Here is a 25,484-nt window from a genome sequence, read left to right as displayed (position 1 = left end):
ATATAGGTTGCCTTTATTTTTCAGAGGTGTTTGTTTCGGGCCTTCTCCCAATTTGATATCGATTTCTCTATTTTAAAACTAGTTGGTTATGTTCCTTGCCGTTTTCTTCCCCCAGACTGCAGGAATAATTTCAATCCTGTGTCATTTTGGGAATACCTGCCACTTCTGGCGTTTTGCCTCTCTTGACTGCAAATCTATTTTTATTTAGTTTGTTTTGTTCCCCCCACCCTGTCTTGGGAATATGTGGAAAAACAGCACTGAATAAGTGAAACTGCAGTGTTAAAACTAAGTGATTAAACACTACAGATTAGTGTATAAGCTTCCTCCTTTGAACCCCCCCCTTTTTTCTTTTTTTTCTGATAAGCGTGTATTATGGGGTGTTTAAATACTTTTCTTTTTTAAAAGCTTTTATCAACCTTATTGTCTTCACAAATTGTCGTTAAAGTCATTGTTAAAGATGACTCTTGAAAATATTATCTGAACACGTGTAAGATAGAAGTGAAACCATTTGCATGTGTTTTTGTAAAGAAGATGGTGCAGACATAAACTCTCTAGAAGTGATCTAGAAGTATTTTATGTTTTTAATAAACTGTTTTGACAGTCCTTTGTCACTGATCTGTCACTTACAATGTCTTCATGAAACAAAAAAGTTAATTGTATACTCTTCAATGTACACACTTAAAAGTACACACTTCCATAGCATTTGTAGAAATGCAAGACAGTCGATTGATTATAGCAGTTGTCAGAGTGGCAGATTAATTTTATTTTTCTTCCCTTCCTTGTGCTTACTGGTCTTTTGTGTGTGTTAAAGCGTGTATGAGGTGTCATGAGCCATTTTGAACTATCAGATAAGATACTTCTTAATTTCAGTGTAGGTTTTGACCTGTCAGTGTCACTAAGTTTTTAAATTTTCAATAAACAAGATTTTGTTTGAAATTATTAATGGAACTAGGTGATACTTAAGATCCCTTCCAACTCTAGCCATTCTATGATTTTATCTTACTATCCAGTGTAATTGGTGTTAAATATTCAGGTAAATGTTTACTTGAGCAGACTCAGCTTAATTTAATCTCTTAAAAACTGCAAATGTATTGCCTTGGTTAAAACTCTGACAGCATCTGGCAGTCATTTCAGCAGGTGTTTGTATGGGGATGTTAATGTTACACACACACACTCCCCCAGATTTGTTTATCAACTCTTATACTTCAACAAATGTTATTATAATGCCTTTTATTTATGTTAAAATAAAAGCTTTGACTCTCGTTATCCTTCTATAGCCAGCAAATTACCTGTGTGCAATTAACAGATTGGTAGCAGGGCCAGGCTGGGGGCTCTTGGCTCCTGAAGTACTCTCCTCCCTGTGAGCTGCTGTCACGATACATGAGCCACTGTCACGACATGTCCCACGTGTGCTGGTGCCTCCAGGCCAGCATTGCTCAGCAGCAACGGCCACCCTTCTGCTTCCCAGGCTTTCCCTGGTGCCCTTTTCTCCTTCTCCTTGCTGCTCCGATGGGGGAGAAAAGAAAAAAAAAAAAGATTATTTTAATTCTTTTAATACCTGCTGTGAAGCTGAGTGAATGTGTGCATATTCCTTAATGTCAGCTGTGCTAGAAAAGTGATCTTTGAGCGGGACTCCTGCCATCCTCCTAAATCTGCTGCAGGAAAATGAATACATTTCTTTTCTGCTTAGCCAGTCCTTCAGTGTTTCAGCCAAACTGACCTTTACTTCCATTTTCCCCCCACAGGCTTCTGCCTTCTCTTTCCAGCAGTACTATGTTTTGTCCTTAGTGGCCTCCATGGCTTTACTTCTAAGGACCTGATTGGGGTTTGTCTCTGCCCTTTTCATCGCCTACCACAGGATCAAAATTCTGTGCTTTGATTTTTTTTTTTTCCTGTTTTCTTTGCTTATTAGGCTTTTGTTGTGTTTCATGTGGCAATTTTTGAACTATTGTACAGCCCAATCCAGAACGGGGGGGGAAAAAAACTCAGCCATTCTGACGGTCATTTTGTGTCTTCAATACAAACAGGGGAATGGGCTTAAGACACTCAAAATCCCTGAGTAGCATGTTTCTGGGGGATATTAGCAACAGAAATTGTAATTGCAGTGAAAATGAAATAAGTAGATACATGCTGCAGTGTTTGAGTCAGGGTGTTTTGCTGTGAGGGCCTTGCTGCTGATGGGGGCCACCTGAAGTCCTCCCGGCAGGGCCCACTTCAGCCCCACAGCTCCTCCTTTGCTCGGACAGGTGAGGGAAGGCTGGGAACCCTCTTTTAACATCTTGTCTCTTCCACCTCCTGGTATCTTGTCAAATTGGTAGGGTGTTTTTCCATCAGAGTTGAAAAGAAACAGGTAACTGAATCGTCAGTGTGCAATGGGCCTGCTCTGGGGTCAGTAACGTCTCACAGGCGTTTTGGCGTGTGGTGCCAATGCTGGGCCAGAAGCTCCTTCACAGGGAGATGTGCTGCAGTTCATCCATCAATATCCTTCAGGGTTTTTGCATAATGCATAAACTCTTAGGTTTCACAGGCAGAGAAGTGCTCAGATGCTAGTGAGGAGTGTTCTGTAAGTAGCGGACGGGGAGAGGGTCAATGAACCAGCTTCTAGCTGAAGTTATGGAGGTTGCTCTGTTGTTTTTCAGAAGCGGTCGGGTTTTTGGTAGAAATTTCACACTTCTCTCCTTAAAAACCTGTGAGGTTGCTGCAAAAGGGGTGGTGGTTCTTCACAGTCATGGGGTCCCCTCCTTTTGGCCCTGCTGGGCTAGTGGAAGGCTAATCGTAGAGGTACTTCTTGCAGGGTTACAGCTGGATTAATGATCTGAGGATATTCTGAGCTAAATTCATCTCTTTACCAGTTTTTGTCCTCTATTTCGATGTCCCAGCAGTGTTGTGATCTGTTTATGATACATGAGAAAGTTTGTGATTTATAATATCTGTTAAGGTAGAGGAAAAATTGGGACCAGAAAAGAGGAGGAGGACACCAAAATAGTTTTGGGTTTTGTTTTGGTTTTTTTGTTCAGAATTTTGTTGGTTAGCTGTTACTGATGTCGCAGCTTAGGCTATGATAGCATGCATAATCCTATATAACTGCAATGTTTTGTAATTTATGTCAAAAAAAACCCCAAACAAAGCCAAACCCATAGAAAACTAATGAGATTAACATCTTCAGATATGAAGGAGTCCTTGGAACTTAAAAAAATTGCTTTTCTTTGTGTTTTAAACGGGCTGGTTTAATATTTAAAGGGCGGGGGGGGTTGGGGTAGGTGTGGTTTAGTTTTGTTGGTTTTTTTTTATATCAGACTCACTTTGCCCTAATGTATTTGGGAAAACTGCTTGGTCTACAGTATTGCTTTTTTGGCTATTGCTTTTACATCATGTTTTACGCAGTTTAAAAACAAAAAAAAGTATTTAAAATAAGGAATTCTGAAATTCTTTTCTCATAGTTCAACATCTGCAGAAAGTATACCTTTTACTTAAGTGGGGCTGCTTTAATTTATTTTCTAGATAGCTTTTGTTCTAGCGTTTTGTAAATTCTTGTAACTTCACGATGCGATGCTAGTTGCAGGCATGTAGTGATAATTAACATCCCTTGTTTGTTTCAAGTATATTCCATAAACATATGAACTTGGAAAACTGAAACTAATGAATGAAACTTTTAAAATTATACTCAGCACACTTTCTGCACCTTTTTTGTTTTTTTTAAAGGCAGGGAGAGAGTATACTCTTGCTTTTCTAAGTATAATTTAGGCAAACAGAGCATATGTATTTAAAGCTACATCCATTTTACAGAAGGATTTGTATGCTGGCCTGGGCTATTCCTAAAATGTTTGGGGATAATTCTGCCTTGAGTTTTGTACTAAATGCCATGTTTACTAAAGGATTTCTTGATAACGTCTGGTTAATAATTGAAACTCCAGTGTTCCTCATTGTGCTGATAGTGTTAGGTGAAAAATTTGAGGTAATAAGGTGATGGAATTAGCACAGTGAATGATACGCTTGCAGAGAAACAGAAAGCCTAGGGGTTTGTTTTGTATTTCTAAGCAGCTTTTGGTATAGCTGCTGTGTATATGGAGACCATAATTTAATTCATATGTACTTTCTCATGTAATTTAATGTATGCTGTGTATACTCTGATTTTTCACTGAAAGTTCTCTGTGCTCTAGCACTTCCTCCCCACCCTCCTGACCGGATGTATTTATCTGAAAATTTTTGTAGCGTATTTAAGGTATAAAACAAAACTACATTTCTAATCAGCAAATCTCGTTTTCTGTTGATAGATGATGATGTACCTGCAGATATGGTTGCAGAAGAATCAGGTCCTGGTGCACAAAACAGTCCATACCAACTTCGCAGAAAAACTCTTCTACCTAAAAGAACAGCTTGCCCTACAAAGAGCAGTATGGAGGTAACTTGTGTTTATTTTTAATTGTAAAGTAAATCTTGCTGTTTCAAGAATAGGAAGCTAGTTTTTACTTTTCATGAGTTACCTAATGACTAAACTAATTCTTATTTATTTCATTAAAGGGTGCCTCCACTTCAGCTACTGAAAACTTTGGTCACCGAGCTAAACGTGCTAGAGTATCTGGAAAATCCCAGGATTTATCAGGTAATAACTTTTTGTACAAAGGAAAACGAGGGGGTGAAGGGATGGAGACTTTGACTTCACCCACACACCACCACTGAACCGATTTTTTTTATTATTATTATTTTTATTTTTCTTGTCTGTTTTCCAACCAAGAAACAGTCATGAAAAAACAACGATAAACTTGTTCTGAACTTCAAATTTGGAAGCATGGTTTTAATCTGATTTTTAGCCTCTGACCATTTCTCGTATTGGTGTATTGCCCCAGTATGCTGATCAGAGGGAGATTTGGTATGTCGTTGTAGCACTTCATCGTGGAGACAGGGAGAGAGATTGTGTGTGTTTATAAATAAAAATACACCTAAACCTACATGCATATATATCCATGTATTTCACACACACAGTATATGCATATTGTATAACAAACGCATGCATGTGTATATAATTTTGTGTCTATAATGTGTATTTTTTGTTTGTACACACACATACATTATAAATACACATGCACACGCATATATAGGCACACATATCCTACTTGTTCTTTTTTCTAATGTCATTTTTCAGTCTCTGTGCTTCTACCCCTTTTTTTTTCCTGACACGCTCTTTAGTTCCAGGAGATCTGCTGTCACTTTCCCTGGAAAATCAACACCAACGCTTGCCAGCTCCCATTGATGTGGTTTCTGTTGCTTTTCTTGTTGGTGTGTTGGTTTTTTTGTAGTGTTGTTTTTGTTTTTTTTTTTTTTAGTCCATGTCTCCCTTAACACTGTGAATTAAAACTGAGCAGCTGGCACAAGGCTTTTGTCCATTTTCATTGCTTTTGTTGAATTCTGCTCTTTCTGGCTTTTCACCTTCTCCATAGTGTAGATTTTTCTTTCTAGCCCTCTGTCTCTTCCCCACTCTGTTTGATTCTTCCTCCCCGTGAGTTAACTTCATTTTAGCAAGTGGTAAGAATCATTTAACCTCAGTTTTATATCCTTGAAATTGCCAGAACCAACTGAACATCAACCTGTGTCATTTTACTTCCCATTTCATTTCCTGATTTGATATCTGAACCTTCTGCAAAGTTGTTTTTTCATAGACTCAGTTTATCTTGCTAGTTCTTAGTTTTTCTTCAAGGTCCTTTGATTTTGATGTGTTCTTCTCTACATTTTTACTCTCCTCCTTACTTTAGTGAAGGTATGTAACTTTACTGGAGTCCTGTGGTACAAATTACGCCATGAATGACACTAACTTCCAAAGGAATTCTCCACGCTTTCGCTGTGCATTCCTTTTATTGCATTCTTGAGCTCATGTGGAGAAAGTTCAGGGATTGTGGAGGCTTTTCCAGCATGGAATTAACGGAGGAATTGTAAACAGTGATTTTATAAATATACTTTTAAGATCGTATTCAAACCAGTCACAATTTGACAAGGGAATGTCCTTCTCAACCCATTTTCTATTAATCTCTTTTCCCCATTATAGATGATGGTTATTTTTTTATTTTCCCCATTGAGTTTTGGAGATATTCCTATAAATTTATACAAGTATAGTTTTTTTTCCCCCATTTTTTGTTAGCAGAGATAATGACAATTGTTGTGAGTTGTAAGCATTGAGACTTCCTGGATTGTCATCAGTGGAGATGGTGTATTGTCATCTGGAACATACAGCTGTTTGTTAGAAGTGTAGGTGAAATGAAGGCATGGGACTAGAAACAGGGATGGTTCTCCACCAAGACATTTTCCTTCTTCTACGGACTCTAAGCCAAGGAGAATTTGGTGGAGATGAAAAGAGAAATGCCAGTCAATTAGAGTTTCCAACTGGAGTGGAGCCAATAGTTGGAAAAACAAAAGGCTATTCCTTACTTTAATACTGATTTCAGAATTAGTGCTCCTGAGAGAGAGTTGCTATTTCAAGTTGTAAGGGAGGGGGAGAGAGAGAGAGAGAATCTGTCTCAGATATTGTCAAGAAGAACACATTAGAATTTTGAAATACTGACTTTTTTTCCCCCGTTATTTGCAACCCTGTCCTCCAGTGATCTTTGCAGTGGACAATGAGTTTTTCAATCATGAGGCAGAGAGATGGATTAATATACAAGCATCTTGATGAGAAAGCAACACACTATAGAAAATATGTAGATAATTTTTCACTTAAACTCCAAATTTTAAGTAGAATACAAAACCAAAGAAACCAAAAATTTAGGTAAGAAAAGATGATGTGCTGCTTCTATCACTAAGGACTGGTGAACCTACAAATTCAGCATTTGTTTGACATCTGTAGAAAACATTGACACCTTGTAGATCTTATTAGTCTAAATATTTATATCATGTGCTACTATAATATTTCTTAATTCACAGAAAGGTTTAAATCCAGTACATTCTGACTCTTTCCTTACTTTACCTCAACTTTAAATGTGCGTCTCCTTTTACTGGGATATTTCAGTGTCTTTAGTACCACTTGTCTCCTCATATCATTTTAATCATTTGACATACTCTTCCTTTTTGTTTATTACTGGGTAGGTTTTTTCCTCTCTTGCTTTAAGAGTACTCCATTTGCATATCTGTTTTATACTGGGCAGTTCTTGCTGACTTCTTTTAACCATCTTTGGAAGACTTCAGTTCAGAGACAAGTAATTTCTTCCTTTTCACTGAACTACAGAATTGCAGTAGGTACTGAAATTATTCTGGGTTACTGGATCACTCGTTGATTGTTCCCCACATTAGGTACTGCACATGCACAACTCATAGTTCCCAGAACTTATGCCTTTAAAATTTATCTTTGACTTTTCCTATTGATTTATAAGACATTTTTTCCAAGAACACTCCATGCCATGTTTTCTGACATATTTCTACTTCTTAACAAGACAGTATTTTTACTAAATGCCTCCTTCCTTACAGAGCAAAAACTATTTGTCTCCATCTTCTCCACTAAAATGGACAAAAAAGGTATCCATATGAGACATAATTTACGATTTAGGATTCATGGGATGGCATTCTTGGTCTTTATACAAAGATGGTAATTCACTTTGAGGCAGCTTTCCCTGCCCTTTGTCTGGTATTACTCTACTAGTTTCTATCTACTAATGGATCAAAATTGAAACTGAATTGGCTTCACGCATATCCTGTGGAAACAGAATGACATAACCAGCTGTGTTTCTAATTTTCAGCTGTCTAGTATATTAACACTTGCTTAACACTATTAAGATCATAAATAGTTCAATTGTCAACTTATGTTAGGTCAGAGATGAAGATTGGTGATGACCTCTTGTGCTTTGTTTGTATTTTTATTCTTGTCTATTTTAAATACATACTTGGAAAATGTCTTTTTTTTAAAATAAGAGTATACATTTTGTACTTAACAGTCACTTTGTCAATAGGTATAAAACTGTCAGGAGTAGCAGCGCACAAATGTTTCTGATTTAGTGGCCAGACAAACCTTTAAAACTGATTTGGCGTATTTTTCTAAACTGGGAGGAAGAATATATTGAATGCATCCTCTTTTTAATGGATTACTGAAAGGTACCTAAAACGTGAAGTGTGAATTTATAAAACAAAAGCCTGGAATTCTCCCTTGAACCCAGAGGGTATTTAAGTCTTCACATAAGAGGCAAATTAGCTTTCAAATAATACTGGAGAATTCCATCTTGTAATCACTGTATCAGTGATTTGAGTGGAGAAGTGTTAAATCAACCCCTTCTAAATTGATCAGAAAAGTGATTTAAATTAAATCTCTCACTTCTACAGGATTTTGGATAAAGGTGGGTGAGAATCACAAACACCTATAAAATCATCGTCTTCATTTTGCAAGCAGTGCCTAAGTTTCCAAGTAAATACAACATGAAAAAATTTTAGGGGCTGAGGGGCCTTATTGTGACTTTTGTTTCTTTAATTGCAAGGAGTTTTCTGATGCTCTTTTGAAGTTGGTCCATGGCCCTTGTAAGAAATGCATCTGGATTTCAATTTTCATTTTTAGATAAGGCCTAGGGAAGAAAATGTGAGTGTGAACCATGCAGTAATGGGAGGCTCTACACTAGTGAACTTCCCTCTTCAATAAAAAAATGAATCAAGTTCCTAACATATATAAACTTAAAGGAAGAAAAAATTCTGCAGCTGCTTAGGGAAGAGAAGAGGGGTCATGGAAGGCTTGTGAGGATTTACTGCCTTGCATTCACAACAGCATTTCAGCTTGTAACAGCAGTAGAAGGCTCTGTCTCCACAGCTAACTGGGAAGCTACCAGAAAAAGATGAATTCAGAAGCAGTGTCTAATTATCCTGTGATGCATTTCAAGGGTAATTAGGGCTGTAGAATGGATTGCTGCTGCCTGTTTGACACAGGAAAGAACCTTTAAATCTCCAGTGGAAAAGGACCTTTTTAAAAACCAGCACTGATAGTGCACGTAACATTTTTATTTTTGGTGATGCCCAAACATGTTCACCTCTTTAGTGTAAGGCCTTTCCATATTATTTGCTTTTTATTATTTTTTGTTAGCTTACTGTCTTCAGCTTGACTCATAAGTTTTTATTTCGTTTTTTGAATAAAAATATTTTTTTAAAATCTGGTTATTAATAATGCTGCTGCTGAAGGGAGCTGTCTTGGCCAGGGTCTGGGTATTCATTCCTGTCTCCTTCCTTGTGCTTGTGCTAGTGTTCATGTGAGCTAGAACAAGGAACCAATCCATAAAAAACCCAAAACAACAACAAAAAAACCCCCTACAAAAACCCACAAACAAACAAAGAAAAAAAACAAAACAAAGGTTTATTCTGTCCACACTCAGTCCTACCAACCTAACGGATGCTTTGGGAGCAAATAGCTGTTGGCACGTGGAAAGGTGAGACTCACAGCTTTTGTACAGCATAGATTTTTGTTGGATTAAAGTGGCATGTATCTGTAGCTTATGAGTGTAAGCAGGGTTATTGTTGGGAGCAGCATCAATCAATTGGATAAATGCCCTCGTAGCATCTTCAGGGAAATTGGTATTTGTGAATCACTAAGGTGACGTTCATATAATGGTGCAACAAGGAACAGGTTTGGGGAAAGTCACTGCAAAGTCAATAACACTTCAGAATTTCTACTAACTAATCTGACCACAGATGTAAGTGTGACACCCTGGAAAAAACAACTCTTGTCGTTTCTCTCATAGTACACAGGTTCTGGTGATGTGGTCTGTAGATCACAGTTTAGCATCTTCCTAAAAAACACAGTTTTGGTCCTTGCAGTTTGTCCTTTCTCTCTTTTCTAGCGAGAAATAATGTAGTTATTTGGACTGCTTTGTCCAGGAAAGACTTAGAGGCTTATCTTTTTTCCTTTTTTTTCCCCCCTCTTTTCATTCTTCTTTGTGTGTAATCTCACATGGAAACTCTTTTCAGAATGATACTTCCTCTAATTTAGTAGGTCATTTTTCTGAGGGTCACTCTAGTAGTCTTCCTGTAGTAGCCAAAATGACAATCCCGTTGCTCCCTAGGTTCAGATGTTCTAGGAAAAAACAAATAATGCAAGAGGCATTACATGGATGTAATTGCATTATGAATGTAGCAGGAGCTTTTAATGCCTTGCATACAAATCCTCTAAACTTCAGAACACTGTTCTGAAGAGGGGAGACCTTGAAATTATCCTGGCTACTGGTTTTCTGCATCCCAGGCTTTCTCTTTTCTAATGTGTTCGTGGGAGAACAAGGAAATTTTACTAGTAGTTTTTCCAGACAGTGACTATTTCTGAGTAAATTCTTTTGTGTTTGAAAACATTTGCAGAGATTTTGACTTTGGGACTGGATTATTATTATTATATGGATAATGTGGGTTAATTGAACCACAATGAAGGTAATAGCGGTGAGGAGCGAGTCTATCTGGAACGTTCACAGTAGCCTACTTAACATCTGCAATTGTGTGCAGATTTGATTCCTCCAATAGAAAAGATGAACTAAAAAGTTCTGAAAGGGGGCTTGAAGGCTGTAACTTCTACCTGACTCCAGAGTCAACCATTTACCTTTTCTTTTCTTTAGATTTAGAAGAAATGTACTTTTTAATTTAAAAAAAAAAATTGCTCTGAGGTCATTGGCATTTTAAATAGGAATATTTCAAATAGCAAGTTAGTGATCTACTTGGGTTAGAATATGGGCTTGTTAAATATGTCAATAGTCTTACATAAATTACTGTTTAATAGCAGCACCTGCAGAACAATACCTTCAGGAGAAGTTGCCAGATGAAGTGGTTCTAAAGATCTTCTCCTACCTGCTGGAGCAGGATCTCTGTAGAGCAGCTTGTGTGTGTAAACGCTTCAGTGAGCTGGCTAATGATCCAATTTTGTGGTAAGTGAAAAGCTATTCCTCATTATCTTGAAAAATATTAGATGTGCTGCACAAGAGGCCAGTACAATAGAAAAATTGAAATGTTGATTGCAATTAGTTGAATTAAAACCAATTGTGTTTTAATATGTCTGGTTTACTTAAGCATTATTTGTTACTTACAAATGTGTTAAGTTACTTACGATGTGTTAAACAGTAAAACTTTTAATTCTGTAGTAGTGTAGATACTATTTAAGTAAAGGCTTGTTTTAAAAAATCAGTGAGGTATTCCTTCAGTAGCCGGTCCTTCCTTTCTTTCCCTATTTAACCTTTTTCATGCTTCTGTGGGTATTGTGTTCCTTTATGCAAAAAGAAAAACACATTTCTTAATGTTAAATGCAAGTTTCATCTAGTGTTAATTTTGGGGGGGCAGAATGAAGTTGGGTGGGGTTTATTCTCATTTGTTTTGTTTAATGGTTGGATATTCAGGCTGTTTTTCCCCATGAATCCACCCTAATTGTGGGGTTTTGAGAGACTGGATAAATGGGATCTAAATTTGCATTATTTCATAAAGAAAAATAACATGTTTTCCTAGGCTGTTGCTTGTTTGGGTTTTGGTGGTTGGTTTTTTTTTAAATAATTATTAAGACTAAAAGAAAAAGATTAAAATGTGAGTATAACATCACAAAAGTGTGGGGTGGGGCTTTTTCTTTCCTAAAGCCAGCTTTGGGGGTGCCTTGTCAGATGAAATGCAACTTCTGAGATTCAGTGGCATCTTGTAAGTCTGGGCTTAATATCAGCAAGCTACAATTATTTGTGTTCTGGCACTAATCAAAAGAATCCAATTGTGTGCTTTGTGTGCTATTTTCTTTTTTTAAGCCACTGTAATCTGTCCACTGATGAACTCTTTTTGAAATACAGTGCATCATTTGTTCTCTGTGAATGCATTTTTTTTCAGCCATTTTTTGGTAAGGTGAGGAAGAGGTGGTGGCACACTTAAGTTTTGTTATTCTTATCCTACTTGCTTTCCTAAAGCTATGTTGCAGTTAACACACAATTAGACTCTGATTCCACGTACAGTGTAACTGCTGAAATTTCTTCATGGAAGTTGCATGTTGAGAACTCTGTCTCTTGGATCATAAAACACATGTCAAGATTTTTCTTAGAAAAACACAGAAGTCAGTCCAAAAGAAAAAAGTGTTTTGGAAATGTTTTTAAAATGGTTGGTACTGATCTCGGTCAAATTACTGTCACAGACTGGTGAATGCCACTGGAAAAATCCCAGTTTTTAACATTTGGTGTGTTTTATATTAAAATGGAAAAGTAATCAGAAATATATATTAATTTTCTTTTCTGCTTGACACTTTTACTCAGGAAAAGATTGTATATGGAAGTATTTGAGTATACTCGTCCAATGATGCATCCTGAACCTGGTAAATTTTATCAGATTAATCCAGAAGAATATGAACATCCAAATCCCTGGAAGGAAAGCTTTCAGCAACTGGTAACAGTAGTATTCATTTACATTCCAATTTGTAGATTGTTTATAAAAGTATAAACCCCCAACTTCTGAAACGTGGCTGACAATAGTAATTATTTTGGGTTTAGACCTTAAATAAGATGATGGTACTGAGGAGGTGGGAGAGATCCCTGTATTGCTTTATGAAGTTATTTCCTGTTCTGAGGCACACTTTAGGGAGGCACATCACGGTAAAGTGGAGTGTTTGAGCATCCAGCTCTTCTATCTTGGCTTTTCCTCATGTTTTGCATCGCTGAAATTGTGTGGAAGAGATTGTCATGGTCTGTGGCTCACAAATAAACTTCAAATAAATGGTTGTCATCATATATTATTAAACCAGCCTGCATGCTGGTTATCGGATTTGTGTGCATCGTCCTCCAGTAAACCAAACAGCAGATTGATAATATCACTTGGGCTTAAATAGCCATTTGCAGCTGACATGACCTGAGCTAAACAAGTTACCTTTAAGGCACGTGATTGAACCCCTAATTCCTAGTGTCAAAGGTATTGTAAGAATGGCTGGGTGTGATATTTATTTTATCATGGTGAGTGTATTATAGAATGCTGCATGTAATTAATTGGTTAATGGAATTATGAAGCCTGTTGAGGACAAATACTTGGCTTCAATTATGAAGCCTGTTGAGGACAAATACTTGACTTGGCTTCTTTGTCCACTATTCAATCAAATGTGAAGGTATAAGATTCTTTTTTTTTCCTCACCATATAAATGCAAGCTGGTAGAAAATCAAAAGATGGAAATAAGAGCACCTGTTGCGGAGCAGATGAGGTACATGAAGGTTTTCACTCACTGTAGAGGCTTCTGGCTGTGTAAGCAAGTTGGCCTCTCTTTTTAGTTGATCACTCTCTTAGGCTTAGGCTTTTATTTTTGGTGTTGCCACTTCACATTGGGTACCTAATATGGGAGGTCAGTTAATGTGACCCTGAGTTCCTGGAACAAACTGATATCAGCAAATGGCTTAATTGGGGGATTAATGGATCTCTTGTCTGTGCATTCAGATCCACCCATCTGCAAGCTTTCATAAACTGTTTTCCTCGTTTCAGTACAAAGGAGCACACGTAAAGCCAGGGTTTGCTGAACACTTCTACAGTAATCCTGCAAGATATAAAGGAAGAGAAAATATGTTGGTATGTTTCTAAAGCAGCTCTTAAGAATATTTATGTGTCTTTGTATGGCTGTTTCTCTCTAAACTCGTCCCTTTTCTTCTAGTATTATGACACCATTGAGGATGCTCTTGGTGGAGTTCAAGAAGCTCACTTTGATGGACTTATCTTTGTTCACTCTGGTATATATACTGATGAATGGATATATATAGAATCTCCAATCACCATGATCGGTGCAGGTATTTCAACTTTGTCTCAAAGTATGACTTGTGTTAATTACCACCTTAATTACAAAGGTAGTCTGGTGTATGAAATATCCAGTATAAATGCCCGTCTTTATTCATCAGCCCAGTAAGCAAGTATTTTCTGTACGAGTGTCACTAAATAAAAAATGGCTGATGCTTCAGACAGAAGTACCGTTGTCTGCTTGTTAGTTCTTAGAATAGCTTACTTACCTTTTTATTTCAGTAGGAGAAAAAAAAAAAATTGAGTTTGTCGTAAAGCATACTCAGTTACATGACTGCAGTTGAAATTTTCAGGTGGTTCTTATGAAATTTGTTTATATATAACCTATCTCCAGAGTAGAATCCAGCAGTGGGAGCAAGCCCAAATTAGTATCTGTCCCATTTTCTTCAGCATCGTAATTCCATTTTGAGATTAGAAATGAGAGCATCCAGCAGAAAGATTCTGAGACTGGAGATTCTTTCTCTGTTCATCACCCAACTGTTCCTCTAAAGGAGATCCTTTATGGAGAAGGAAGTAAGACTTTCAGAATAGGAAAGGTTTAAGAAGTCTTAATATAATACATCTGACTACAAATTTTGGTGCTTGTGGAGCTGTTTGCTTTTCCTGTCCCTACTGTGAGTTTGCTAATCCCCAGTAGCATGATAGAGCACTAAGAATTTAGACTGTCTTAATGTCTGGTAGAGATTTTGGTTATGAGGTCTCAGACTTCTTGCACCTATAGTAACCTAGAAGTGAATTGCCTACAGTCTGCTTTTTCTGAGATACTGTCCATCTGGGTTGGTTTTTTGGTTTATTTGGGTACTTTAGGTTTTTTGAAAGACAGGAAAAAAAGTCCCTCTTTTCAGGTATCTATTTGTTCTTTGTAACAAGTGTTCTGTTCTTGAGTGAACCTATTCTGGCACTTCTTGTCTGCATTTTGCAGCCCTGGCAGTGAGAATGGTTTTGACCAATGCAGTCAGAACGTTCTGGTGTTAGTCTTAAAACCTGTCCCTGCGGATCTGCAGGAGGCAGCTGGGTCAGTATGTTAGTTTGTCAGTTCGTGACTACGTTTCTGAAGCTAACATCCTCAACATCCCCACTTACTGTGCTTCAGTTTGTATTGTGGAGAGCTTTTGGAGCACAAACTGGATTCCTTTGGGATGAGACTCATCTAAGAGGCGTGTTCCTGGAATACTCTTATTGCACTCTAATAGTCGTTGTGCATTCAGTTGGAGGGACCAAGCTAGGACTAGTCCAAAGCCAATCTCCTACTTTTCCTGTCCTGCAGCACATGGTGTGGATGTCTGAGCCTTGGCACTATTTCAGTCTGTAGGTACCACTCCTGTTCTGCTGCAGTGCTTGCTCATGCAGACGTTGCCTAAGAAAAATCACAAAATACCCCCAGCTTCTGTTTCAGAAAGGGGATGACAGTAATAGATGCCAGTACAAATAGGTCAAGTCATATTCATGAAGTGTTTTAAATCCAGAAGAAACTGGATCAGCACTGGCCTAAAATATAAAGTTTCTCCATTACTTCATGAGACTCGAAATGACATCTTCACTATATGGTTAAACTTCTGCGTGTTCTATGGCTCCTCTTTAAGTTTTTAAAGACCCTCTGCTTTCCCTTCCACTGGAATTAACCTAAGTTATTCAGGAAAAACAGTTATCTTAAACTACAGTTCATGAAAAGCGAGGGATCTGCATCGGGTATTTTTGTAAGAGAATAGCTGTCTTGGGGAACAAAACCTCCAAGAGGAATCCAGAAATGTTGGATTTATTTATATTTCAGTTTCTGGCACTGCTGTCTCTTCACTTCCTCAGACTTTCTCCACTGAATGGTCAGTGACATTGTAGAGGGAGTCAATTTTCATTTGTCTGGAAAAGAAAACAAATTTAAAGTAAACCACTAAGCCTTGGAGAACTACCTCTTCTCTGTTCAGTCCGGTGTGCTTTTCAGAATAGTAGGATTAAGGCAGCACCAAATCTCTGCAATTCTACTCAGATTTCTTTAATAGTTTCTTCTGCTGACTTCTTCAGAAGCACAGCTTTATTGGAAAGGCAGCTTTACATACCTTGAGCTTTCAGGAACCTTCTGCTGTCTTGTATAAGCAAAATGTTCTTAGAGAATAACGCCTGGTATTCTATGTTTGTTCTCTTTAATTTTGGAGTTATTTCTTTCTTTCCTTAAATCCAGGGGAAGCAGTCAGGTTCAGGAAGAAGCCTTTGGACATATTCCTAGTTCTGTGGCTTATCTGAACTGTCAAATGAGAAGCAAGAGTAGAAATCCTGTAAGGAAATTGATGCATCTGGTTCAGTGGACAGAAATACCTATGAATTTCTTAAAGGAATTCTGTTTTCCAGAGTTGGGGAGGGGGTATGGGATCACTGCAGGAACACAAGCCTTCCATGGAGTGCTCATCTCGCTCAAGACAAGTCTTTTATCTTAATAGCTGTGTTTCAGCAGATGTACAGACATGTGTCCTGACAGGAGAATCGTTCACTGAGTATGGGGTTTTTTCTGTATTTTAGGAGGTACAGTTTTCATTTTCCCCCTTTATTTTCCATTTGAATTAAGTAATGTTCAAGTCGGAGAAAAAGGGATTATCAAAAGATTTTCCAGTCAAGAAAAAACATTAATAAAAACAATGAGAATTGCTGTTATTTTAAGGGTAGAAAACTCTATGGTAAAGACTGTCATAATTAAATGTTTGGGTTTTTTTTACTTTTGAGTGCAAGAGAACTTTCACGTGCCTGAATTCTTCTTTATATACCTGTTCTGCATCTTTGAATTAAAATTGTGTATTAGACTAGTTTGGAGTTGTGTTCTTTGCTGTAGATTTTGCAGACTGCAAGATCAAAAAGGGCCTCTGCATTTTTAGCATGATACAATTGAACAGGGTCACAATTACTTTGCAGAATCTGGTAATTTTTCTAGTAATGCACTGAAAAGTGAAATTGGTTTATTCCTTTTGAGGAACAAAAGAATTCTGAGGCAACATCCAGTTAATTTTTAATTCTTTAGGCAGCCCCTTATCATAGACTTTCTGTTAAATTATTTCTAAATGTTCTCATCATGGTCCTCAAACTGAGCGTGAATTCCGATCCCATGGAACATGACTCCCTTAGACTTCAGCAAATAGACTACTTGGTTACAGAATTAGTGCCCTTTTTTCTTTTCCTTTTTTTTTTATACTGGTTTCTTTCTTCTAAAGTGGTCACTTCAGCAAATAGACTACTTGGTTACAGAATTAGTGCCCTTTTTTCTTTTCCTTTTTTTTTATACTGGCTTCTTCTAAAGTGGTTTAAGCCAAAAGCTTCGGTTGTATCTGAAATACAGATAATTCTCTTAATTCTTTTGCAAAAATTCAATACAATGTTGCAGAGAATATCTTTTGAAGAACTTAGAATGAAACCAATGCTTGAGCAAGTCCCCTTCCTTTTTCAGCCTTTTCCTTGGGGGGGGACCTAAATACAGTGGTCTTACAAATCAACATGTTCCATAACGGGCATTCTGGGACCCCCAAACTCAGAGACCTCTGGAGTAATTTGTGTGCTTAGAGCAAGGAGATGTCTGTTCAGAACATCATCCAAGTGCATGGCAAACACCTCCAAGCACAATTCCACAAATCTCTCTACTTGTTTGGTAGCACTTCAGATCATCTAATGTTAAGTGTAATTTTTCCTTGCCCTCCAGAAGAAGGGAACATAGTTCTGATATTAATTTATGGTTCTTTTATTGCCTGTTAAGGCCATTTATTTTCTGGTTTTGATTCACCTGCACTACTGTGGTGCTGTTTTCTCAGATGCTAGTATACTGTTGTGTGTGTGACAGTGCACTTGCACAAAGCTGAAAAACAGTTAATTATATATGAAATAAAATCATGGAACGGTTCAGGTTGGAAGGGACCTTAAAGATCATCCAGTCCCACCCCCCTGCCATGGGCAGGGACACCTCCCACCAGACCAGGTTGCTCCAAGCCCCATCCAGCCTGGCCTTGAACCCCTCCAGGGATGGGGCAGCCACAGCTTCTCTGGGCAACCTGTTCCAGTGTCTCACCACCCTCACAGGAAAGAATTTATTCCTAATATCTAGTCTAAATCCTATCGCTCCACTCCCTGATCAAGAGTCCCTCCCCATCTCTCCTGTGGCCTCCTTAGGTACTGGAAGGTTGCTATAAGGTCTCCCCGGAGCCTTCTCTTCTCCAGGCTGAACAACCCCAACTTTCTCAGCCTGTCTTCATAGGAGATGTGCTCCAGCCCTCTGAGCATCTTTGTGGCTATCCTCTGGACCCATTCCAACAGGTCCATGTCTTTTTGTTGGGGTCTCCAAATCTGAACATAGGCTCCAGCTGGAGTCTCACGTGCTCCAGCCCTCTGAGCATCTTTGTGGCCTCCTCTGGACCCGTTCCAACAGGTCCATGTCTTTATGTTGGGGGCTCCAAATCTGAACACAGTGCTCCAGCTGGAGTCTCACGAGAGCAGAGTAGAGGGGCAGAATCACCTCCCTCGACTTGCTGTTACCAGACCACAGAAAAAATATTTGGTATGATGACACAAGTCCTCATCAAAGCCTCTTTTAGTTGTTATCTAGTCCTAAGCAAGTAGTGGTATGAAGAAGAGCTAGACTCCCTTAAAAATATTTGCAGCTCTGCAGTAATGAAAGCAGAGATCTGGCTTTTAGATAGGGAGAACAAGCTGAATAATGATGTAAATGTTGCTTCATTCTGACTGGCACCTTTCTGCTCCGAGTGATAAAGAACAGGCCATACTGCTTGTCTGTGCTAGTGTCAACAGACAACTGAGAAAGACCTGCTTGTGAGAAATCTTCAATAAAATACTGAATTTAGGGCAAGTGTTTAGTCACGTTTCTGTGTCTCAATTTGGGAAGGCTTTGAAATTGCTATCGGATGAGTCATCTCCTATAATATGTGGAACTTCCATATTTACATTTCATGTATTGAGGAAGGCTGCTTCTGGCTTGCATATTTAATGTGCAGTTTGGGATCAGACAAACAAGACTGTTTGTGAATGAGTATCATTGAATTTATAGCAGTGTGAGGCTGTTGTTAACTTGTGCTCCCTCTGCTGGCTGTTGCCATATCAATGTAAACATTTCCTTCCCCTGGATTAAGGATAAAGAACAGAGCAGAGCCTTGCTATTAACACGGGAACTCAAATTGCAGATAATGGGAACTTGCAGATGAACCATTTTGAAACCTCCTGTACATACTTCCATAAATATAGTTCAGGCTAATTTTAAAGATTTTCCTCTAAAAAATTAGGATATAGATTCAAAACTCTGCATCTTACATTTGAGAAGTGTGGAGAGGTCACTTGTAGGTCATGAGCAGATTACTAAGTAGTTGTTTAAATTAGTTCAAATTAGTGATGGAATGTATGTATTTAGCTTTAATAAAATGGTTTAGAATACCAAAATAAATTGTACTTCACAGAATTACAGTGCCTCTAGATGGGTATCCATGTTTAAATTGTTAATTCTGTTTGTTGTAAATAGCCAAAAATTAGCTCTATACAAGAGAAGATTTTTTTTTTTCATTGTACTAGATATTGGTGCAGGGTTTTCTTGATTAAAGACGAGTTTCTTCATTGTCTTTGAAACTTTCTGTTTTAAGATTCTTCTGACATGAAGGCTATTTGCATGCCAAGAATAGTGTTCTTTTTCCTTTGTTGCTTTGAACAGAATTCTGTGAGTCTTTTGAGGATTTTTTTTTTTCAGTGGCACAAACTAAGACATAATAAATGTCTTCTTTACAGCTCCTGGAAAAGTAGCAGATAAAGTTATAATAGAAAACACTAGAGATTCCACCTTCGTTTTTATGGAGGGTTCTGAAGATGCCTATGTTGGATATATGACAATCAGGGTAAGAACCTCAAACTTCAGCAGAGCTTTTAATAATTTCATTTTAATGCCTGAGCGATTAAATAAATACTACATTTCTGTGTTGTCTTCCTTTTTCAGTTCAACCCTGATGACAAATCTGCTCAGCACCACAACGCACACCACTGCTTAGAGATTACCGTGAACTGCAGCCCAATTATAGATCACTGTATTATTCGAAGTACTTGTACGGGTTAGTGGGCTTTTTATTACTTGAAATTAACAGTGTTTAAAGTTACTAAACTAACCAAGGCGCATGGAAGCAGCAAACAAATTGATTATGATCACTATTGGTATATTTCATGTTTTGATGCAGGTATTTATACAGGTATGCAAGCCTTATTTGCCTTGAAATGGCATTATTCCAGTGACTTCTTTGTGTCCAAGACCTTTGTGATAATGTGTATTTGTTCTTCTATTCCAATATTTTGGACACTGAGCAGTTAGTTTAAAACCTGAAAAGGGACAATTTATATAAACTTACCTGGTTTTCGTGTATATATAGTTGTAGCTGGCAGGAGAGGGCATTTGAAGGGGGCACACAGGGGACTTCTACATTAGGTTCATTGCAATATATGCAGTATTGGGATTGATGGTATTAAAACAGTCATGAGCTGTAACTGCTATGCTAAGTTCATTTTCCTGTCAAGAGTAGAATGATTTGACACACTTGGAAGTATAAGTTCCTAGCTCTACAGGTACAAGAAATGCATAGTGTGGACACTTAGACTCATTTAGACTCAGAGATAAGGAGGAAGTTATACTGCCTGATTTGGGAAACATTGGTGGTCTAAATTCAGGAAAGAAAGAGCCAGAGGCAGCATAAAAAGAGAGGCTGGATGGCAGGTCACAGTCATTGGCAGGAGGATGCTGCAGTTTGCAACTACTGGACACAAGACACGGCAAGTTTGATGTGTTTGAACACAACCAGATGAAAAGGAGTTGGAGTGTCAGAAAGAAGAGGGGTACAGGAGAATCAATAGATGGAGTCTTTGCATGGAAACGGCAAGATAAACTTGATATACCTAAGTTCAGCTAGTGAAATGGAAGGGTTCTATACAGCAGGCTGTGCATAAAGGTTACTGAGCTCAACATAAAGGCAAGGAAACAAGATCTTCAACTAGATATAAAAATGCCACTTCTCTAATACAAAGTCTGGAGGAGGGAATTCTGCAGGGAACAGGCTGTGCATAAAGGTTGCTGAGCTCAACATAAAGGCAAGGAAACAAGATCTTCAACTAGATATAAAAATGCCACTTCTCTGATACAAAGTCTGGAAGAGGGAATTCTGCAGGGAACTGTAATAAGAACGGTGGAAAGATTCCTTTTCTGTGCATTGTAGAGAAAGATGTGCTCTTTCTTGGAGGTTTCAGGATATAAAATGCTATTTCAGCTTTTGGTCAAGGCAGCTCTACGCTTCACATCACCATCTGTTTTATTGGAGACACATCAGCTAATTTGTAGAAGTGTTAAAAATGAAAAAAGAGGAGCAGAGGACAGCTAGCTGCTCTCAGTGTCTTGATTTCTTTGTTTAATGCTGAATACTGGGAAATTGAAGTACATGAAGAAAACTAGTTCTGCAAGTTCCTATTGGGGACCCTGATAACAAATGAGAGGAATTAGATTCTTTTCTTGGACTCCATTCAGCTTGGTTATAAAATAGTTTGAAGAGCTGCATCATTTCATAGTGACACGTGTGCTTACAGATAAGTTAGTGGATCTTGGATGTTTTTGGGAAAATTGTTTATTAAAATTAAGCTTTAATAATTTTTTTCATGACCACTTCTCATTATGAAAGGCTTCCTGAGAATTTTGGACTTCTTGCTCTCCTCAATGTTCTGGATTCCTCAGTGTTTGCTGCATTGAATTGTTGCTTCCCTTATCCAAAGCTAAAATTTCTGGTCAATTTTGGAGGCTGTGTGTAGGCTGTACTATCATCACTTATTGATTATTAATTTTTATTGACCTTTTTAATCCTACCAAGCCTTGCTGTAACTCAGGAAGTACTGAGTGTGTGTAAAAAAAGAGAGGAAGAGTGGCAGTCTGCCAGAAAAGGCATTTGCTGTTTCCAAGTCAGTGACATCTCTGAAATATTGATCCATAACCATTCAAAATCTCTTTCCTAGCACATGCTTGATGCTCTCTCTGTAGATCTCCTAATTGCATTAAAGCATATTTCTACATTATGTCATATGTAAAGTTCTTAATGTATGTAATATGTAAAGATGGGAGCTATGTAACTGCAAGTGATTTAAGCTGGAGGTTTCTTGCTGCCCGTCCAGAGCACCTTTGAAATATTTTTAAATAAAGTTTAAATAGCAAGATCCTGAGTCTAGAGGTTCTATTGCATCCATTGCAGAGGAAATCTTATTAGTCCTTGCCTTAGTAGATAAAAGAAGTAGTGGATGCCAACGTGCCTTCTTAAAGTATTGCTTAAGTGTGTGCAATCATTATATTCTGTGTAAACAAAATAAAGCCTAAGCCAGTAATACATGTGCCTCGTACTCTAAGAGGACCAATTTCACACCATCAATAATGAAGTCCCGTGAAGTGAGTTAGAATAAAGATTGCTTTCATTTAAACAAGCAAAAAGTGATAAAGGTGTGGTTTTAGAACATCACACTGCATTCTCAAAAATCCCCCTTTCCTCAGTGTCACCAAAAGAGGTAAAGGGAACTGAAAATAATACGCTTCAATTGAAAGTAAACACAAACATTGAGATGTTCTTAGCAATTAACATAGGACTTGCAAGATACTGTAGGACCACCCCCACACTCCCAAATACGAGCACCCCAACAAAATACACCCCACCCCCCAAAAAAGAACTTGATAAGCAAGACAAGATATAACATTTGTCTAGAAGAGACAGCGCTTGTGTCCTGCGGAACAAAAAGAGTTTTAGCAGTGATGCTGATTCATCACAGAATGGAGGAATTTGAATGGCAAAGTGTTGTGTAATTTTTGTTCCATATTTAATGAGAATAGGCAGGAATGATAAATGTGCTCATACCCTAGAGGGATCATAAAATACGTTCCACTCCTGACAGTAACTGTGGATGAGGTTAAACAGCTGTAAAAATAGACATTCTAAAATCAAAATCATGCAGGAGTTTAAAAAGTAACTGGCCAAGAAATCTTCTGGGCTCCTATTATGTATGAACAGTAACTTGAAACCTGGGTGAGATGGTGTGTGTCCCTGGGGGTGGGCAGCAGGGGGGAGACCAAGCTGCCTATTGATGCTGGGTAGAATATTGAGATAGTAAATGTGGGGGTTTGGTCAATCAATAATTTAAAAATCATGATTGAAGCAGATACAGTCTTTATTTACAGAAAGTTATAATGGTTGCATCACGCTGTCAGCATTTTTGATGACTTTGACTAAAAGAAGGCAGATGTCCTGGTATAATTACATAGATCCTTAAAAAATATTTGACTTCAACGTGTAGTGCCTTAAAACATTAGAATTTTACAGAATTACCAGAGCACACATTAAATAAATGAAAAAGCCATTTAGAGTAACCCTGGAAGTTCCTTTTTGTGGCTATTTCAAAGATGACTTCTTCTTGACTTTTCACCGCTTTATCAATGACTTGCAGGGAAGAAATAAAATGCATATTGATAAAATTTGAATAACAATGAAGGCTTAGGGTATCATGAAAAACCTGGAGGCTGGGTTGCTCTGCCCTTGTTTGGAAGGTGGGCTCTCAAACAATATTGATATTAGTGTGGGCAAGTGTGAAAATAAGACACACAACTCGCTTTTGTTCCTAGTTTCAAGTGACAAACCTCTCTCCAGGGAAGTTGGATTCCTGGGAAAAGCTTAAAGACAACTAAATATGAGCCCTCGTGTAGTCTGGAGTGGCCAAAAGAACTGATGTGATCCTTAGTTACGCTCCTGGGAACATTACGGAGAAGTAGAGAGACACCGTTACGCCTCTGCTTAGTCCTGCTTCAGAATAAAGTGCTCTTTCCCCGTGTCCATAGCAACATGTTGAACATTTAAAAATAGTGCCCTGAAAAGTCCTCAAAGAGAAAGCAGAAAAATTCAGTTGTAATGAAAAACCTACCGACTGCCATTTCTTTATCAAGGAGGGAATTGCGTGCACTAAATCCCTGCGCGCGTTGGGTATGGCATCACGAGAGCCAGTCACTGGGTGCTAAACCTGGAGGAATTCAAATGAGCAATTAAAGCGTAAATTAACAACTCTAACCAGCTAACAAGCTTTATGGTGGTTTCTTAGTTGTTGGAAATATTCAAATCAAAACTAGATGTGTTTTTAAAAGATACATGCTGAAGTTCCTGCTGCTAGGATTGAGGCAGGAATTAATTCAGGGAATTGTTACAACCTGTATTATTCATAAGGTCAGGCTAGACAATCAAAATAATTTCTTTATGATTTTTTTTTTTTTTTTAAAAAAAGCTCTGTAAATGAGTTTATGAATTATTGAAGTGTAGTCTTTGCGGCACTACGCTAGAAGGTAATGTGAAAACTTGCTAATAGAGCGTGTAGCAGCTTGCTTATTTAGTGATATTTAATTGCAGGGAAGGCACGTGTTTTGTGGGCCAGATACCCTGAGATGAGGTCTTGCCTTTCTCAAGTCGCTGTGAATCTGCTGTTGACTTTTAGTGGCTGCAGAATTTAGTATTTCCATGGCTCATGGAATTGAGCTGATCCGGTGAAGCCCTGAGCAGTTTGAGTCCTGGTTGCCTGAAAAGAGTTTGATCTCTGAGTAATGATACAGTAGCGGAAGGCATCTAAGGAGCTTCAGGGAGAAGCTTTGTCTTCAGCTGGGAAGACACCTGTTGGTTTCCAAAGTGTAGTTCTGTACTCAAGACTGTGCTGCTTGTCTCCTGCTCATCTGTAGTTAGACAGTGTGCCTTTGTACGCTACAAAATTATTATTTGTTTGGGCTCTTTGAAGTAGTGGGTTATGAAAGTTTAAAGGGAAGTAAAATAAGGCAGTAATTAGCATAGAACTTTATTATGTTTCGGTTGTCCTTTGTCTTGTGAACAGGCAGTATAGAGTGGGCCTAATGTAGGGAAATAAATGAGGGAGAACTTTCATAAGCATGAATTATTATATAAACGACTGTCTGTTCTGGCAATCTTATGCAGCTGTGTAACCTTGGCAGAGTGGTTTTTAAAGCAACTCCTACCTTATTTTTTCGCATCTGCAAAACGATGACATTAGTGTTTTTCTGCCCGTAGCTTGCAGTGCTTTGGCACTGTGCACGCCCAATCTCTTTGAAAGATCAGTTCACACTAACTTTTCTTGCAAAAGCACTGCCAGACTATTTATAAATTCACTGTGCTTTGAAGCTATGGTAACTGTACTGTTTTCTTCCAGTTGGCTCTGCAGTATGTGTTAGTGGCCAGGGAGCTTGTCCTACTATTAAACACTGTAACATCAGCGACTGTGAAAACGTTGGACTTTACATTACAGACCATGCACAGGTATTTTTCAATATCCATTTCTTTACTGTGATAAAATTGGTTTACTGTTCTTGATTCCCATCTTAATTTACGTTTTTATTTCTTAGGGAATATACGAGGACAATGAGATCTCCAATAATGCATTAGCAGGGATTTGGGTTAAAAACCATGGAAATCCCATTATCAGACGGAACCACATTCACCACGGACGTGATGTTGGCGTTTTCACTTTTGACCATGGCATGGTAATGTATATGTTTTCTTTTAAAGAAAGAAATATAGATGTTCATACCTAAAAGTCTTCAAATTTTGCCTGTCACTGAAGAAATGTTTTTTAAAAGATGCTTTTACATGTCAACAAATACTTTAAAATATGCCTACTGTTCTTCTCTTGCCCTTCAGTGGGCAACTTCAGTTCAAAGACTATTTTAGCTGAAAGAGGTTTGA

The 25,484-nt window shown here is 38.0% G+C and overlaps 1 protein-coding gene across 2 annotated transcripts in view; it reads left to right on the top strand.

Annotated features, from left to right (window-relative positions):
• The first annotated feature begins 4,255 nt into the window (after positions 1–4,255).
• Positions 4,256–25,484, top strand: part of FBXO11 (F-box protein 11) — a 36,502-nt gene continuing 15,273 nt past the window's right edge. Inside the window, exons 1-10 of one of the 2 annotated variants that reach the window (XM_014962431.1) lie at positions 4,256–4,402; positions 4,522–4,603; positions 10,718–10,859; positions 12,210–12,339; positions 13,417–13,500; positions 13,583–13,715; positions 19,480–19,586; positions 19,685–19,796; positions 24,952–25,058; positions 25,145–25,282. In XM_014962431.1, the coding sequence (XP_014817917.1) occupies positions 4,295–4,402; positions 4,522–4,603; positions 10,718–10,859; positions 12,210–12,339; positions 13,417–13,500; positions 13,583–13,715; positions 19,480–19,586; positions 19,685–19,796; positions 24,952–25,058; positions 25,145–25,282 (1,143 nt within the window). In that variant the 5' untranslated portion in view covers positions 4,256–4,294. Of the gene's footprint in view, positions 4,403–4,521; positions 4,604–10,714; positions 10,860–12,209; positions 12,340–13,416; positions 13,501–13,582; positions 13,716–19,479; positions 19,587–19,684; positions 19,797–24,951; positions 25,059–25,144; positions 25,283–25,484 lie in introns of both variants that reach the window. The other variant, XM_014962430.1, reaches the window with a different exon arrangement.

Source organism: Calidris pugnax, unplaced genomic scaffold (assembly GCF_001431845.1).
Source record: "Calidris pugnax isolate Ruff unplaced genomic scaffold, ASM143184v1 scaffold147, whole genome shotgun sequence".
Lineage (NCBI taxonomy): Eukaryota > Metazoa > Chordata > Aves > Charadriiformes > Scolopacidae > Calidris > Calidris pugnax.
The sequence above is the reverse complement of the archived record's forward strand: the minus strand, read 5'-3'. Positions and strand labels throughout refer to the sequence as shown.